At 48.8% G+C, this 16,899-nt stretch overlaps 1 protein-coding gene across 1 annotated transcript in view; it reads left to right on the forward strand.

Moving 5' to 3' along the window:
• Positions 1-16,899, forward strand: part of CLIP1 (CAP-Gly domain containing linker protein 1) — a 137,784-nt gene that overhangs the window by 36,264 nt on the left and 84,621 nt on the right. Inside the window, exons 3-4 of the mRNA XM_062181922.1 lie at positions 10,113-10,305; positions 12,449-13,008. Coding sequence (XP_062037906.1) covers positions 10,221-10,305; positions 12,449-13,008 — 645 coding nt within the window. The 5' untranslated portion in view covers positions 10,113-10,220. The remainder of the gene's footprint in view (positions 1-10,112; positions 10,306-12,448; positions 13,009-16,899) is intronic.

Here is a 16,899-nt window from a genome sequence, read left to right on the forward strand (position 1 = left end):
GCCACAGCTGTTCCACTCCTAGTCCAGCTCCTTGCTAATTAATGGCTTGGGAAAAGCAATGGAAGATGGCCCAAGTGTTTGAGCCCCTGTCACCCACATAGAAGACCTGGGTAAAGCTCCTGGCCCTTGGTTTTGGCCTGGCCCAGCCATGGCTGTTGCTGTCATTTGGGTAGTGAATCAGTGGATGAAGATAGCTTTCTCTCTCTCTCTCTCTCTCTCTCTCTCTCTCTCTCTGTAACTCTGACTTTCAAATAAATAAAATAAATCTTTAAAAAAAAAGGACAGAGTAGCCAGGACTTGATCCAGGCACTGCACTATAGAATGCCGGCATCCCACGTGGCAGCTTAACTTGCTTTGCCACATAGCTGCTCCCAAGTGTTGAAGTTTAATTATTTTTCTTCTCCATCGAGTACTTCATCACATTCTTTTTATTTAAAAAAAAATTTATTTATTTGAAAGTCTTCCTGGTGGGGGTGGGGAGAGGCAGAGGGGTCTTAATGTCTGCTTGTTTACTCCCTAGATGGTTGTAGCATCCAGGTCTGGACCTGGCCAAAGCCAGCAGCTAGGAGCCAGGAACTCCATCCTGGTCCCCCACATGGGTATCGGGCTCAGCTTGGGTCACCATCTGCTGCCTTCCCAGGCATGTTAGCAGGAAGCAGAGCAGCAGGGACTTCAACTGGCACTTTGATATGAAATGCTGGTGTCACAGCTGGCTGCTTAGCCCTCTGTAGCACAGCACCGACCCCATTCCATCACATTCTTAAATGGAAGTGGCATTTTTTTCCCTGTAAGTACTGTTGGTATAAGATACAGGAAAGAATAGCATGGTTTTGTTCCATTGCCTCAAGAGAGCACGTAGTTTTTATCCACCAATTGGTTTTTTGCCGTCAGTGGAAAGAGCAACAAAGTGAAATGCAAATAAAATCTTAATATTATCAGGAAGCCAGTTTTGATCCCCTGAAAGGGTCTTTGAGAGCTGCTGTATTACGGGAGTAAAATCTGGGGTGCAGGAGGTGGACCTGTTGTCACTGCCGCCTTACAGATCTGTCCTCGGGTTTGTCAGCTCCGAAGATCATTTCTAAAAATCAGAGATTAGACTCTTGAATCATACTTTGCTAGTTTAGAGACTGTAGTTTATCAAATATAGCTTTGTGTGTTTATGAGAGAAGTGCCAGAGATGCTCTGGTCACTATTGGAAACCAGAACTGTAACATGAGCATGGAGCTCTGGAACATTGTCTTGGATGTCCTAACAGCCTCGTGACCGTGACACTGCTTTTCCACAATAGCAGTGTGCCTGCTCCACCCACTCACTGGCGCTCGCTCTCTCTCTCTCTCTCTTTCTCTCTCAAAAGATTGATTTATTTGAGAGGAAGAGTTAGAGAGAGGGGGAGGTTGGTCTTCTGTCTGCTGGTTCACTCCCCAAATGGCAGTAATCACCAGAGCTGGGCCGATCTGAAGCCAGGAGCCAGGAGCTTCTTTCCGGGTCTCCCGTGTGGGTGCAGGGGTGCAAGCACTTGGGCCATCTTCCACTGCTTTCCTCAGGCCTTTAGGGAGCTGGATCAGAAATAGAGTAGGTGTCCACATGGGATGCTGGCGCTGCAGGCGGAGGCTTAACGTAGTACGCCACAGCGCCGACCCCTCGCCGGATCTCTTTTCCAGAGAATTATTGTTTCTGGTGTCAGTTAATTAGACATTTTCTTTAAAAAAATTTTTAAAAATATTATTTATTTGAAAGAGAGTCACACACACACAGAAATCTTCCATCTGCTGATTCATTCCCAAATGCCTGCAGGTCAGCGCTGCATCAGGCTGAAGCCAAGAGCCTGGAGCTCCATCTGGGTCTCCCGTGTGGATGGCAGGGACTTCAGTACTTGAGCCTCCCAGGGTGCACATGAGCAGGTAGCTGGATTAGAACCAGAGGTGGAACTCGAACCCAGGGATTCCAGTGTGGGGTCTGGGTGTCCCAAGCGGTGTCTGAGCTGCTGTGTGCCAGCTGCCTGGCCCCTGGGCGTTTTTGTTTTTAGCCTCCTTTCCAGACTTTCCTGGGCTGTGCTTCTTTTTAGGTTGGCAGTACACAGTCACCTTTCTTCATTTTGATTCATTTTCATGTTTAAAAATTTGAATTCATATGAAATAAATGTGGGTGAGCGTGTATAGATAAGAATCTACAGTTTAATAAGATCTCCATTGTTTGCATATAATGAACAATAAAGCAGATACTCATGTACACCCAGCCAGTTTAAGAAATCAAGCCTTACCAGTACTGTTGCATTTTTGTGCTGTTTTGTAACATTATTACAAAACAGCATTATTTTTGCATGTTAAATGTTAGGTTCATTATGTATAGGTTATTTTTTTAAAATATAATTTTTTTTGACAGGAGAGTTAGAGACAGAGAGAAAGGTCTTCCTTCCGTTGGTTCACCCCCCAAATGGCTGCTACGGCCGGCGTGCTGCGCTGATCCAAAGCCAGGAACCAGGTGCTTCTCCTGGTCTTCCATGCAGGTGCAGGGCCCAAGCACTTGGGCCACAGCAGAGAGCTGGCCTGGAAGAAGAGCAATTGAGATAGAACCGGTGCCCCAGCCAGGACTAGAACCTGGGGTGCCAGCGCCGCAGGTGGAGGATTAGCCAAGTGAGCTGCGGTGCCGGCCCTAAAATATAATTTTTAAAATTCAAAAATGTTTGTTTATTTCTAAGGCAGAGAGAGAGACAGAGATGAGCTTGTTCGCTTCCCAGGTGCCTGCAGCAGCTAGAGCTGCACCAGACTGAGCTGGGAGGCAGGCGCTCAGTACAGGCCTCAGAGCCAGTTTTGGGTGCAGTGAGTTAAGTCACCTCCTGCGACACCGGCGTCCCACATGAGCACCAGTTCAAGTCCCTGCTGCTCCGTTTCCAGCCTGGCTGCCTTCCAGCACACCTGGGAAAGCAGCGGAAGACGATCCAGTGGTGCCTGGTCTCCCTCGTGGGAGACACAGGTGGAATCCAGCTCCTGATCTTTCCCTAATGCAGTCCTGGCCCTTGTGGCCACCTGGAGAGTAAACCAGGGGATGGGAGACCTCTCTGTGTTGCAGAGAGAGAAGTCTCTCATCCATTGGTTTACTCCTCAAATGGTTGCAACGGCCAGGGCTGGGCCACACTGAAGGCAGCAACCATGGTCTTCCTCTGGGTCTCTCATGTGGGTTCAGGGGCCTAAGGACTTGGGCCATCCTCTGCTGCTGTCCCAGGTGCATTAGCAGGGAGCTGGATCAGAAGTGGAGCAGCCAGGACTTGAACTGGTGCCCAGATGGGATGCTGGCCCTGCAGATGGTGGATTAATCCACTACTCCACTGCACAAGCCTCTAAGGTGTGCACTTTTTTTAAAGTTTTATTTATTTTACTTGAAAGTCAGAGTTACACAGAGAGAGAGAGAGAGAGAGAGAGAGAGAGAGAGAGAGAGGTCTTCCATCTGATGGTTCACTCCCTGATTGACCGTAACGGACGGAGCTGCACTGATCTGAAGCCAGGAGCCAGCAGCTTCTTCCAGGTCTCCCATACAGGTGCAGGGGCCCAAGGACTTGGGCCATCTTCTACTGCTTTCCCAGGCCATAGCAGAGAGCTGGATTGGAAGTGGAGTAGCCAGGTCTCAAACCGGTGCCCATATGGGATGCCAGCGCATCAGGCCAGGGTGTTGACCTGCTGCGCCCCAGCGCTGGCCCCAGTGTGCGTGTTTTGGTTACAATGCAGGATAGGCAGTCTCTCTATTCGGCCCAGCACTGCTGCATTCTGCTGCTGACCGAGCCTAGTTCTCTATTCCTTTTCCCTCCAACTCTTTACAAAAATTTTTACTTTTAATTTATTTGAAAGGCAGAGTTACAAAGAGAGGAGGAGAGACATGGAGAGAGAGAGAGAGAGAGAGAGAGAGAGAGAGACAGACAGACTCCCATCTGCTGGTTCACCCCCGAATGGCTGCAGCATATCTGGCCTGCTTGCTGGCCTCTCCCTGTGTCTTCACTGTCAGCCCCACTCCACCTCTTGACTTCCCTTGCTTCCCATCTCAGAGGCCTTGTCCCATGTTACCACTCTTTAGTTATTCCTTTAAAATCACCGTCAGCTCCCTTGCTTTTCCTTCCATTTTGTCTTATCTAACAAAGTGTTGATAGTGGTTGAATATAGCTAGGGACCTTCTGTGTATCTGAGCCTGAATGGAAAGTTGTTACAGGGGAGAGAGGTAGAAGCAGTGGGAGACACTGGGTGCACAGCCCATCGCAAACCTCCTGGGTACTGCTGCTTGACGACCCTACTACCTTTCCCTAGTGAGCACCCTTTTCTTTGCTCAAAGACAAAACTGTGTGTCAGGACTCTGAGCCTCCCATGGGTTTCTCTGGTCCTGCCGTACCCATGGGAAGGTGAAGAAATAGAACAGTGCCTTTTGCACAATCATTTCTCAGGAAATACTTACAGAATGAATAGATGGCATCTTGTTGTATGTTAGGCTGAGCACCAAGTACCAGAGAGTGCCACCACTTGTTTCTTAAGCACTTTATGTTTTAAACAATATCATGGAGCTGGCATTGTGACACACAGTTATGCACAAGTGACGCACAAGGTTAAGTCGCCGCCTGCGAGAGCTGCATCCCCTATCAGAGCCCCGGTTCCAGTCTCAGCTGCTCTGCTTCCAGTCCAGCTCCCTGCTAATGTGGCTAGTAAAGCAGCAGAGGATGGCCTGGGTGCTTGGAGACCTGTACCCACGTGGGAGACCTGGTTGGAGTTTCTGGCTCCTGGCTTTAGCCCGATCTAGCCCTGACCCTTCTGGCCTTTTGAGTAGTGAACCAACAGATGGAAGATCTCTCTCTCTCTTCCTCTCTGTCATCCTGCCTTTCAAATAAATAAGATAAATCTTTAAAACTTATTTATTTGTTTTCATTTCGTTTTAAAGGCGGGGGAGGTGTAGGCACACAGAGCTCTTCTATTGGCTAGTTGATTCCCCAAGTACCCACAGCAGCTGGGGTTGGGCCAAGCCAAAGCCAGGAACCTGGCATTCAATCCAGGTCTCCCATGTGGGTAGCAGGGACCCAAAGTCCTTGAGCCATCAGTGCTGCCCCCTCCCCCCCCAGGGCGCGCATTAGCAGGAAACTGTATTACAAGTGGAGTAGTGGGGAGTTGAAGCAGGCACTCCAGTGCGGGATGCTGGCATCCCTAGGGACGAGTTAACCCCTGAACTGTGGTATCTCCTAACTCGGATTTTAGATTTAGTGGAAAGACCTTGGGCTTTGGAATCACAGTATCTGTGTTCACCTCTCTGCTTCTGAGCAGAATGACTAAAATGGCAGGTGACCAACAAATGAGGAAACACTCCTGTTGATTTCTGGGGCGTTTCTTCTTTTGTTAAGCAAGCGTAATAGTATCTATGGTATTGTGAAGCTTAATTGGGATAATTACAGGGACCAAAATTATTTCTAAATTGTAATGTTCCATTGCGTTAATGGTTCTTGCCTGTTGGGAGGGTGGAGGAGGGGATTTGTCTTATTTTAGGTCTAAATCTCTTGATTCAGTGAGCACAAGCATCAGCAATCCAAATATGCTCAGCTTATTTTTGAGGCTAGCACATATTTTTCTTCCTTTCTGCGTGCTTTTTGGGATTGATTAGTTTCAATGTGACATTTGCTTTTTTTTTTTTAAATTTATTTATTTTAAAGAGTTATCGGGCCGGCGCCGCAGCTCAATAGGCTAATCCTCCGCCTGTGGCGCCGGCACACCGGGTTCTAGTCCCAGTCGGGGTGCTGGATGCTGTCCCGGTTGCTCCTCTTCCAGGCCAGCTCTCTGCTGTGGCCTGGGGGTGCAGTGGAGGATGGCCCAAGTGCTTGGGCCCTGCACCTGCATGGGAGACCGGGATAAGCACCTGGTTCCTGGCTTTGGATCAGCGCGGTGTGCCAGCCGCAGCAGCCATTGTGGGGTGAACCAATGGAAAAGGAAGACCTTTCTTTCTGTCTCTCTCTCTCTCTCACTGTCCAGTCTGCCTGTCAAAAAAGAAAAAAAAAAAAAAAGAAAGAGTTATCAGGGTGGGAGGTGTTATCCTTTTGCTGGTTCACTCTCCAAATGGCTGTAACATCTGGAGCTGGGCCAATCTGAAGCCAGGAGCTTCTTCCAGGTCTCACATGTGGATGCAGTCCATCTACTGTTGCTTTCCCAGGTGCATTAGTGGGGAGCTGGATGGGAAGTAGAGCAGCCATATGGGATGCCAGTGTCTCAGGGCAGTGGCTTTGCCTGCTATGTCACAGTGCTGGCCTCACGTTGACTGACTTTGAAACATGGTACAGAGATGTCTCTTCTTGGTCATTATACATTATGGGTACCATGGCCAAGACTTTGCTCTTTTGTGTCTCAGTGAATTGATTTTTTTAAAAGATTTATTTATTTTATTTGAAAGTCAGAATTTGAGAGAGAAGGAGAGGCAGAGAGAGAGAGAGAGAGAGAGGTGTGTTCCATCCGTTGGTTCCTTCCCCTATTGGCCACAATGGCCAGAGCTGCGCCGATCAGAAGCCAGGAGCCAAGAGCTTCTTCCAGGTCTTCCCATGCGGGTGCAGGGGCCCAAGGACTTGGGCCATCTTCTACTGTTTTCCCAGACCATAGCAGAGAGCTGGATTGGAAGAAGAGCAGCCGGGACTAGAACCGGCACCCATATGGGATGCTGGCACTGCAAGCGGCAGATCTACTCGCTACGCCTCCCTGCTGGCCCCGAATTGATTTTTTGAAGCAAGCCTGACATGCCAGGCATTAGTAATTCACGAAGAAGAAACTTAAATTCGAGGATTTAAAAAAACCAGCATTGGTATTGTTGCTCCTAGCTGTTATCGAGACAGACTAGATTTTTCTCCTTCGTTAAATCTTGTTCATAGTTCCCTGGGTTGGGATTCATATACCTCGGATGGATTGAGAGCCAGGGCGTGGGATTGGACAGTGAAGTCATAGTCTGTCATCATTTTTTGGTTCTATGTCTCAGGCTGAGGCTTGTAGGTCGTCAGATTCTGAGAGTTTATGATGTTGAGCTGAAAAATTTGGCTGAGGCTTGCATAGCTGCTCACTGTGGTGGATTTAAACATTTTTATCTAGGCAGTGCTTGACCTGAACCCAAGAGCTCACTGATTTGCCTGAGGAAAATATTTACAATTCGAGAGGCAGAGTGACAGGGAAAGAGAGATATATAGAGCTCCCATCTCCCATCTGCTGGTTCAATCTCCAAATGCTGGGGCTGGACCGTGTTGAAGCCAGGCCTGGGAACTCCGTCAGGTTCTCCCACATGGGTGTCAGGAACCCACACACTTGAGCCAACTGCTGCCTCCCAGAGACTACACTGGCAGGGAGCTGGAGCTGGGAGCCAGAGCTGGACATGGACCCCTGTTAGTCTGAAATGGGATGTGGGCATCTTAACTGCTGGACTTCATCCTTTTTTCTTGCCGTCATAATAGCTTCCCCCGTGCCGCCTCTGTCTATGCTGTCCTCCCCTGCTTGACCCTGGTCACTCTGATACTGGCCCAGCGTGAAGAGTGAGGAAGGCGCCAGCCTAGTTTCCGCGCTTAGCCCAGCCCCGGCTGCTCACGTTTTTGAACAGTGCGCAGCCTTTCTCAGCTGTGTCTGGAGGAGGCCTGTCCGGTGCCGGAGCAGAAGCCAGTCGTGGCTTGAAGGTCTGAAGCTGTGTGTGCTGAGGATCCGACAGTAAGCAAGAGAGTTCAGTCCTGACTGTGCGTCAGAACCGTCCGCCTGGCCCTCACACTCGCACCCAGACCCACTCGACAGTCATGGCAGTGGTGGCCGTGAGGAGCTGGGAACCTGCTGCTCAACTGGCAGGACAGGCAACCCTGCGGTTTTCTCTGTTATCAAAGTCTTCCAACGACACAATTTATCTCTGACTCTTCAAAAACACCTACCATCCCAAGCCCTCTCAGGAAGCATGGGGCCGCACAGCGAGATGGATAAGGCACCTGCTTTGGTCTGATTTCCATTTGTTCTAATTACTTAAAAAAAAAAAGTTTTATTTATTTATTTATTAGAAATACAGAGAGAGAGAGAAAGAGAGAGAGAGAGAAAGAGAGAGAGAGAGAGATCTTCCACCTGCTGGTTCACTCCCCAAATGGCTGCAATGGCTGGAGCCAGGAGCCAGGAGCTTCTTCTGGGTCTCCCCCATGGGTGCAGGGGCCCAGGGACTTGGACCATCTTCCACTGCTCTCCCGGGTGCATTAGCATACAGTGAGATCTGAAGTAGAGCAGCTGGGACTAGAACTGGCGCCCATGTGGGATACCAGCATTGTAGGCAGAGGCTTAACCTTCTACTCCACAGCACCGGCCCCGTACTTCTGATTATTTTTGAGCAGAGAAACTTAGATGGCTGTGTCTGTTTCCTGGGCTGCCATAAAAAATTACCAGGAACTGATGACCTTTGTTCTCTCACTGTTCTGGAAGCTGGAGGTCCAAGGGGAGGGACTGACAGTGACGGGGTTGGTTGCTTCTGTGGCTCAGGGGAGCCCGCCTCAGGCGCCTCTCCTAGCTTTGGTGGTTGCCACAGTTGATGAGTCAGACCCGGACCCATCCTCCCCGTCCCCGCCTCCCTCTCCCCATGACCTGCTCGCCTGTGTTCTCTTCAGGATTTTTTTTTTTTTAATGTTTTTAAGGAACACAACTTCATGCATTTAATATACACAGATTTGGGAACATGAAGATTCTTCCCCCCACCTCCCTCCCACCCATATTCCTGCCTTTCTTCCTCCTCCCTCTTCCTTTCCCATTCTTCTTATTTATTTGAAAGGCAGAGTTGCACAGAGAGAGAGAGAGAGGTCTTCCATCCGCTGGTTCACTCCCCAGATGGCTGCAATGGCTGGGGCTGAGTTGATGTGAAGTCAGGAGCCAGGAGCTTCTTCTGGGTCTCCCACGCGGGTGCAGGGGCCCAAGCACTTGGGCCATCTTCTGCTCTCCCAGGCCATAGCAGAGAGCTGGATTGGAAGTGGAGCAGCTGGGACTCGAACTGGTGCCTATATGAGATGCTGGCACTGCAGGTGGCAGCTTTACCTTATACACCATAGTGCCGGCCCTCTTTTTTTTTTTTTTTTTTTTTTCTTTTTAAAGATTTATTTTATTTATTTGAAAGGCAGAATGACACGGAGAGAAATCGATCAGAGAGAGAGAGAGAGAGAGATTGATTGATTGATCCTCCATCCGCTGGTTCACTCCCCAAATGTCTGCATGGCTTCAATAGCTGGGGCTGGGCCAGACCAAAGCCAGGATCCAGAAACTCCATCTAAGTCTCCTAGATGGGTGGCAGGGGCTCAAGGACTTGGACCATCACCCGTTGCCTTCCCAAGCACATTAGCAGGGAGCTGGATTGGAAGTGGAGCAGCTGGGACTTGAACCAGTACCCATATGGGATGCAGGCACTGCAGGTGTCGGCTTTTCCAGCTACTTCACGGTGTCGGCCCGTTTCTTTCCTTTTTTTTTTTTTTTTTTGCCTTAATTCACTTCCTGTGCAGGTGGCAGGAAGGTGAGGAGACACTCTGCCTGCTCCCAGGATGCATACCTGGTCTTGAGTAAAGCAGAACTGTGTTGTGTTTTTCCAGACAGAGCAAAGATAAGTTTCCTGCATCTCTTCCCAGAAGAGACTTTCTGTTAGAGCTTGAATCCTCCTGTGGTTTAACTTGTACATAATTTTATGCTGCATATTTAAAAATACTCAGCTAATACAGACTGGTGATGCTAAAACATAGGCAGCATAGAAATGGATAAAGAAAAACTGAGAGCTGCCTTCCCCTTCCTCCGTTGCTTGGTGCAAATTTTTCTGAACCCCCTTGTATGGATTGCTTGAGTCTTTGTACTGGTCTGGCAGGACTAGGTAATAGAAAGCAAAGTGAAAGTATTGCTCGCCTTAACCACTCTCTTTGGGACAATTGCCTTTAAGTCCATTTCAGCAGCATTTTCGTGTTTTTTTTTTTATTTATTCCATATTTTAGGTTCTGTATAGAGATGGTTTATTACCATAAACGAGCGTAAGGAAAAGTTCAAGCTCTGAAAGCTACTTTAATACTATCTGTGCTCCTGCTTCCTTTGTCCTGCAGTGTCCACAATCTTTTTATGTATTTCTCTTTGCAGATTCACTCCAGAGGCTGACTTTGCTATAGAAACACCCACAGTTGTATCGATGGTTGGGGAAAGATAGTGACCAGAGGCAGAGAGAAACAGCGCTGACGTCCTGGGAAGATGAGCATGCTGAAGCCCAGTGGGCTAAAGGCCCCCAGCAGGATCCTCAAGCCAGGGAGCTCCGCCTTGAAGGCACCTGCTGCTGGTGATGCTTTGTGTCTTGCCTTTCCTTTCCTCTTCTTTTCGCTTTATTTTGAGAGGCAGAGAGACAGAGAGATCTGTCTGTTGGTTCACTCCCCAAATGCCCTTAGCAGCCAGGGCTGGGCCAGCTGAAGCTAGGAGTCTTAAGAGACTCATTCCCTGTCTCCCAGGTGGGTGGCAGGGACCCAAGTACCTGAGCCATCACCTGCTGCCTCCCAGGCACATGAGCAGGAAGCTGGATTGGAAGCAAAACAGCCAGAACTCACACTCAGGCGCTCCAATATGGGATGTGGGTATCCTAGGAGGGGTCTTGACCACCATGCCAAATGCCTGCCCCTCATGTTTTTTCTTTCTTTTTTTTTTTCTTTCTTTGAAAATTTGACAGGTAAAGTTATAGACAGTGAGAGAGACAGAGAGAGACAGAGAGAAAGGTCTTCCTTCCATTGGTTCACTCCCCAAATGGCCACTACGGCCAGCGCTGCGCTGATCCGAAGCCAGGAGCCAGGTGCTTCCTCCTGGTCTCCCATGCGGGTGCAGGCGCCCAAGCACTTGGGCCATCCTCCACTGCCGTCCTGGGCCACAGCAGAGAGCTGGCCTGGAAGAGGAGCAACTGGGACTAGAACCCGGTGCCCAAAAGGGATGGTGGCACCACAGGTGGAGAATTAACCAAGCAAGCCACAGCACCGGCCCCTCATGTTTTTCTTAACAACAAATAAATGATCCTGTATGAAAACTTCAGTTAGAAATTTTTATTTAAAAAAAAAAAACAGCTTTATAAAAATTCATGTTCTTGAAAACAGTTGAGAAGAGTTTAATTAAAAGATAGAGTTTCTGGCCTGGCCTTATGGCACAGTGGGTTAGGCTGCCTCTTGGGACACCAGCATCCCATATCAGAGCGCTAGTTCAAGGCCGGGCTGCTCTGCCTCCAATTCCAGCCCCTGCTATGGCCTAGGAAGGCAGTGGAAGATGGCCCAAGTGCTTGAGCTCCTGCTGTGAATGTGGAAGACCCAGACGGAGTTGTTGGCTCCTGTCTCTGCCTGGCCCAGCCCCAACCCTTGTGGCTGTTTGGGGAGTGAACCAGCAAATGGAATATTTTTCTCTCACTGCCTCTCCTTCTCTCTCTGTCACTCTGTTTTTCAAATAATAAATGAATCTTTAAAAAAAAGGACATAGGATTTTTTTTTTTTTTTTTTTTTGGACAGGCAGAGTGGACAGTGAGAGAGAGAGAGACAGAGAGAAAGGTCTTCCTTTTCCGTTGGTTCATCCCCCAATGGCCACTGCAGTGGGCGCGCTGCGGCTGGCGCACCACGCTGATCCAAAGCCAGGAGCCAGGTGCTTCCTCCTGGTCTCCCATGCGTGTGCAGGGCCCAAGCACTTGGGCCATCCTCCACCGCACTCCCGGGCCACAGCAGAGAGCTGCACTGGAAGAGGAGCAACCAGGAGAGAATCCGGTGCCCCAACTGGGACCAGAACCTGGGGTGCTGGCGCTGCAGGTGGAGGATTAGCCTATTGATCCGCAGCGCCGGCCCAGGACATAGGATTTTATATTTGGCAATATTAATCAATGACGAGTTTTTATTATTAAAAACTGATTGATTTACTTTGAAAGAGTTACAGACAGGGAGGGAGAGACAGATAGAGGTCCTCCATTCACTGCTCCCTCCCCAGATGGCCACTATGGCCACTGCTGGGTTGGGCCAAAGCCAGGAGCCAGGAGCTTCTTCCAGGTCTCCCACATGATTGTCATGGGTTGCTCTCCCACACACATGAGCATGGAGCTGGATTGTAGGCAGAGCAGCTGGGACTTGAACTGGCACTGTGATTTGGGGTGCCAGGGCTTCAAGCGACGGCATAAACTGCTGCACCACAACACTGACCCACCTTAAATTTATATCTGAGGATGTGTATTGCCTAGGAGTCATTTTATCAGTAAAGATGAGTGATTAAAATTGGGAAAAAAGGAAAGACAGTGGTTGTGATGGATCAAGTACTCTTTGCCTCTTTGCTTAAAAAACAAAAACCAGAACAGTTCTGCAGGAGTTGTGGGCAGCTTCTCTCACTGTGGGCTTTGCCTGGCTTATTTTCCTTAAAGTTAGAGGTCATCTGCCCAGTTCTGAAATTGAACCTTGTCTGTCCTCTGTCTTCAGTTGCAGCTCCAGTAGAAAAAACAGTATCCGCCGAAAAAGCATCAAGTGTCCCGTCCTCTGAGGCTCAGGAGGAATTTGTCGATGACTTCCGTGTTGGGGAGCGCGTTTGGGTGAACGGCAATAAGCCTGGGTTTATCCAGTTTCTTGGAGAGACCCAGTTTGCACCAGGCCAGTGGGCTGGGATTGTCTTAGATGAACCCATAGGCAAGAACGATGGCTCGGTGGCTGGAGTTCGTTATTTCCAGTGTGAACCTCTGAAGGGCATTTTTACCCGACCGTCAAAGTTAACACGGAAGGTCCAAGCAGAAGACGAAGCCAATGGCGTGCAGACGACTCAAGCTTCCAGAGCCACATCACCGTCTGCCGGCAGCGTGGTGTCCTCCCCAGCCACCCCCGCAAACATTTCCCATAAGTCGCCCCAGCCAACAGCAAAGGAACCTTCAGCGACATCCCAGATCAGCAACCTTACGAAAACTGCCAGCGAATCCATCTCCAACCTTTCAGAAGCTGGGTCAATCAAGAAAGGAGAAAGAGAGCTCAAGATTGGAGACCGGGTGTTGGTGAGTTGAGGAGACACATCCTCTGGTGGTGCTGAGCTGAGACAGACTCCCCTGTGGGGGGGTGAAATACACAGTTAAGGTGTCGCTTGGCCCACAGACTGGCCACTCGCTTTCAGAAGAATTAATCAAATTTTCTGTTGGTTCAGTTTATGTGTAAATACATAAACAAATTCCAAACTGTCTTGCATTTTGTGTAGGGCATGGCCACAAGCATAGATTTGCAATGATATGCTAGTTTTATTTACCACTTGAGCCAAAAGAATATGGTTTTTATAAACATTTGTGGGTTTTTTTTTTCCTTCTGGTTTTTATTTATTTATTTTTTAAAAGATTTATTTATTTATTTGAAAGGTAGAGGAATGGGTCAGGGGAGTAGAGATAGAGATTTTCTTTTTCTTTTTTTTTTAAGAATTATTTTATTTATTTGAAAGAGTTACAGAGAGAGGTGGAGCCAGAGAGAGAGATCTTCCATTCCGCTGGTTCATTCCCCAAATGACTACAATGGCCAGAGCTGAGCTGATCCGAAGCCAGGAGCCAGGAGCTCCTTCCAGGTCTCCCATGTGGGTGCAAGGGCCCAAGGACTTGGGCCATCTTCTACTGCTTTCCCAGGCCATAGCAGAGAGCTGGATCAGAAAAGGAGCAGCCAGGACTAGAATCGGCACCCATATGGGATGCCAGCGCTGCAGGCTGGGGCTTTAACCCACTGTGCCACAGCACTGGCCCCTAGAGATTTTCTATCGTTTGATTTACTCCCCAAATAGCCACAATAATGAGAGCTGGACCAGGACAAAGCCAGGAGACAGGAACTCCATCTAAGTCTCCCACATGGGCGGCAGGGGCTCAAGTACTTGGCCCACCATCTGATGTTTTTCCCAAGTGCGTTAGAAGGGAGCTGGATCAGAAGTGGAGCAGCTGGGCTCAGATTGGCACTGCTGTATGGGATGCTGGAGTCACAAGCCTCAGCTTAACCTACTGTACCACATGCAGCCCTTTAATTTTGGCTTTAAGGATAGTAGTGTATAAATATAATAAGATCCTGCTTCCATAAATGTTTTGGAAAACTCAGACATGAGAGGGTATTGTTTTAGAGTTGCTGTGTTTTTATTTATTTATTGGAAAGACAGAGAGACAAAGAGAGCTCCCATCCTCTGGTTCACTCCCCAAATGCCTGCAGCTGCCGTGGGGGTGGGAGGTGGCAAAGAGTTGGTTGGTGGGGAGGGGATGGAGCAGGAACTCCATCCAGGTCTTCCACATGGTGGCAGACTCGGCTGTTGAGTCGTCATCACTGCTTTCCCAGGGTCTGCATTAGCAGGAAGGTGATATTGGGAGCCAGAGCTGTGATTCAAACCCAGGAACCCTGACAGGGGATGTGGGTATCCTAACCAGTGTCCCTTTGGGCCTTTTAAATGATCGGGTTTAGACCTAGGAAGAAGAGGAAACGTAGTGTGGATTCTCTTTTAGTAATAAGCAGGGAACACAGGGTGCAAGGGCTGTGTGCTGTGCATTCTAGAACCTCTGAGTTTGCACCAGTGATTGATTTGTTCTTTTTATTTTGTCAAGAGAGGCAGAGTGGCAGTTGTGCTGAGAACATAAGCTGAGTCCCAGGTTTGCCTTTGTGACCTGAGCAAGATAGTTAACTTTTTTTTGTAAGATTTATTTATTTATTTGAAGGGCACAGTTGTAGAGGGGCAGAGGTAGAGAGAGAGAGAGAGAGAGAGAGAGAGGGAGAGAGAAAGAGTCTTCCATCTGTTGGATCACTCCTCAAATGGCCACAACAGCCAGAGCTGGGCCAATCAGGAGCCAGGAGCCAGGAGCTTCTTCCAGGTCTCCCATGTGGGTGCAGGGGCCATCTTCCACTGCTTTCCCAGGCCATAGCAGAGAGCTGGATCAGAAATGGAGCAACTGAGACTCGAATTGGCGCCCATATGGGATGCTGGCACTGCACGTGCTGGCTTTACCCACTATAACACAGCACTGGCCCTGATAGTTACCTTCTAAATTTTCTAGCCTATAAGCATGAGGTTAATAATACTACTAACTTCATAGTTTTGCTGTGAGGAATAAGTTAGGTAATGCTTGTAAAATTCTTTGTGGTTCCTGGGATACAGTAAACATGCAGGAAATGGTAGCTGTTTTTCTCATTTTTGCAGCTGAAGTACTGCTTTAATTAATTAATTTTTTTTTTTTTTTTTTTTTTTTTTTTTTTTTTTTTATTTGAAAGGCAGAGAGAGAAGCAGAAGAGATCTTCCATCTGCTAGCTCACTCCTTAGGTGCCCTCAGTACCTAGGCTGGGCCAGGCTGAAGCCCGGAGCCGAGTACTGGGTGGCAGGAATCCAAGTACTTGCTGCTTCCCAGGGTGTGCGTTAGCAAGACACTGGGCCAGAAGTGGAGCCAGGTCTCTAACCAGGAGATTCTGACTGGGCCTGGGTGTCTCAGCAGTGGCCACTGCAGCACCAAGCACCCACCCTCAGTGTGAATCTTGATGTTTGGCTAATGCTTGCTTGCTATGCCAATTTTGGATTTGTTTCAAATATTCTTCCATTATAGAAAGTTTTTTGTTTACTTTTTCTTTCATTTTTACTGTACAGGAGTACTTCAGAAGGTTCACAGGGCAATGAAATTAAAAGATACATTTCTTTTGGTTAAATCACCCATCTCTTATTTTGGGATGGCTGGGTTCAGAGCCCAGCTCCAGCTCCTGACTCTGGCTTCCTGCTAACACAGACCCTGGGAGGCAGCAGTGTCAGCTCAGTGCCTGCCCCTCACAGGTGGCTGGGGAGTGAGTCCATGAACTACAGCACTGTGTGTGTGCGTGTGTGTGTCTGTCTCTGAAATAAATAAATTAAAATTAGAAAATGACATGTAGTCTCAGTGATGGAGGTTCTCCAGGGTAAAATCCCTTAGTATCCGACTGCTTAAAGGAGTGGCTTGGTCTTCGTGGAGTTTGGGGCTCAGTAATTGGGCAGTGGTTTCTTTCTGCAAACCTAAGCCAGGCGTGCCACAGCTGGTGTCTGTCCAGCCTCAAGAGCCTTGTGTAAGCGTGGGGGGCTGGAATTTGAGGCAGACAAGCCTGATCACTGTTCAGGCCTCAGGGCTGCGTGCGAGATCACTTCCCCTAACTCCCAACAACTTTATTGATCCTGTGACGTTTTAAAGCATTATTAGGAAAGTATCTTGAGACACTTTCTGTCTGCTGATCGCAGTAGGTTAGGAAAGCCAACACATGGCGTTTTGCTTCTGGTTCCATATGAAAGTCGCCAAGGTAGTTAGAGACCCACCTGCCCCAGAGGGAGAAATGGTAGGTTTATTGGTGTTTTCCATTAAAATTTAAATAGTTTAAAAATATTTTTAAAATGAGATATTTAGGGGCTAGCACTGTGGTATAGTGGGTAAAGCCACAGCCTACAGTGCCGGCTTCCCAGTTGGTTTGAGTCCCAGCTGCTCCACTTCCAATCCAGCTCCCTGCTAATGTGCTTGGGGAAGCAGTGGAAGATGGATCAAGTTCTTGGGCCCATGCACCCACGTGGGAGACCCGGAAGAAGCTCCAGGATCCTGGCTTTGGATTGGCCCAGCTCTAGCTGTTGCAACTATGCAACTATTTGGGGGGTGAACCAGCAAATGGAAGACCCCTCTCCCTCTCCCATCTCCCCCTCCTCCTTCCTGGAGGTGCCCCCCCAGCTCCAGCTGTTCCTAAACACCCCAGGCACGTCCCCACTTTGCGATGTTCTGCCCCCTTGCAGCCACTTGGGTCGGGGCTCAGATGGCCCTCGGGACAGGCGTCTCGGCAGCACCTTCACTGTGGAGCCCTCGTTTGCTTCATCTCTTGCTTTCGTCCACTTCTCCCGGAACAGAATTTGAGCTCCATGAAGACATGGAGCTTCCCTCTCATTC

This window comes from Lepus europaeus, chromosome 23 (assembly GCF_033115175.1).
Source record: "Lepus europaeus isolate LE1 chromosome 23, mLepTim1.pri, whole genome shotgun sequence".
Classification (NCBI taxonomy): Eukaryota; Metazoa; Chordata; class Mammalia; order Lagomorpha; family Leporidae; genus Lepus; species Lepus europaeus.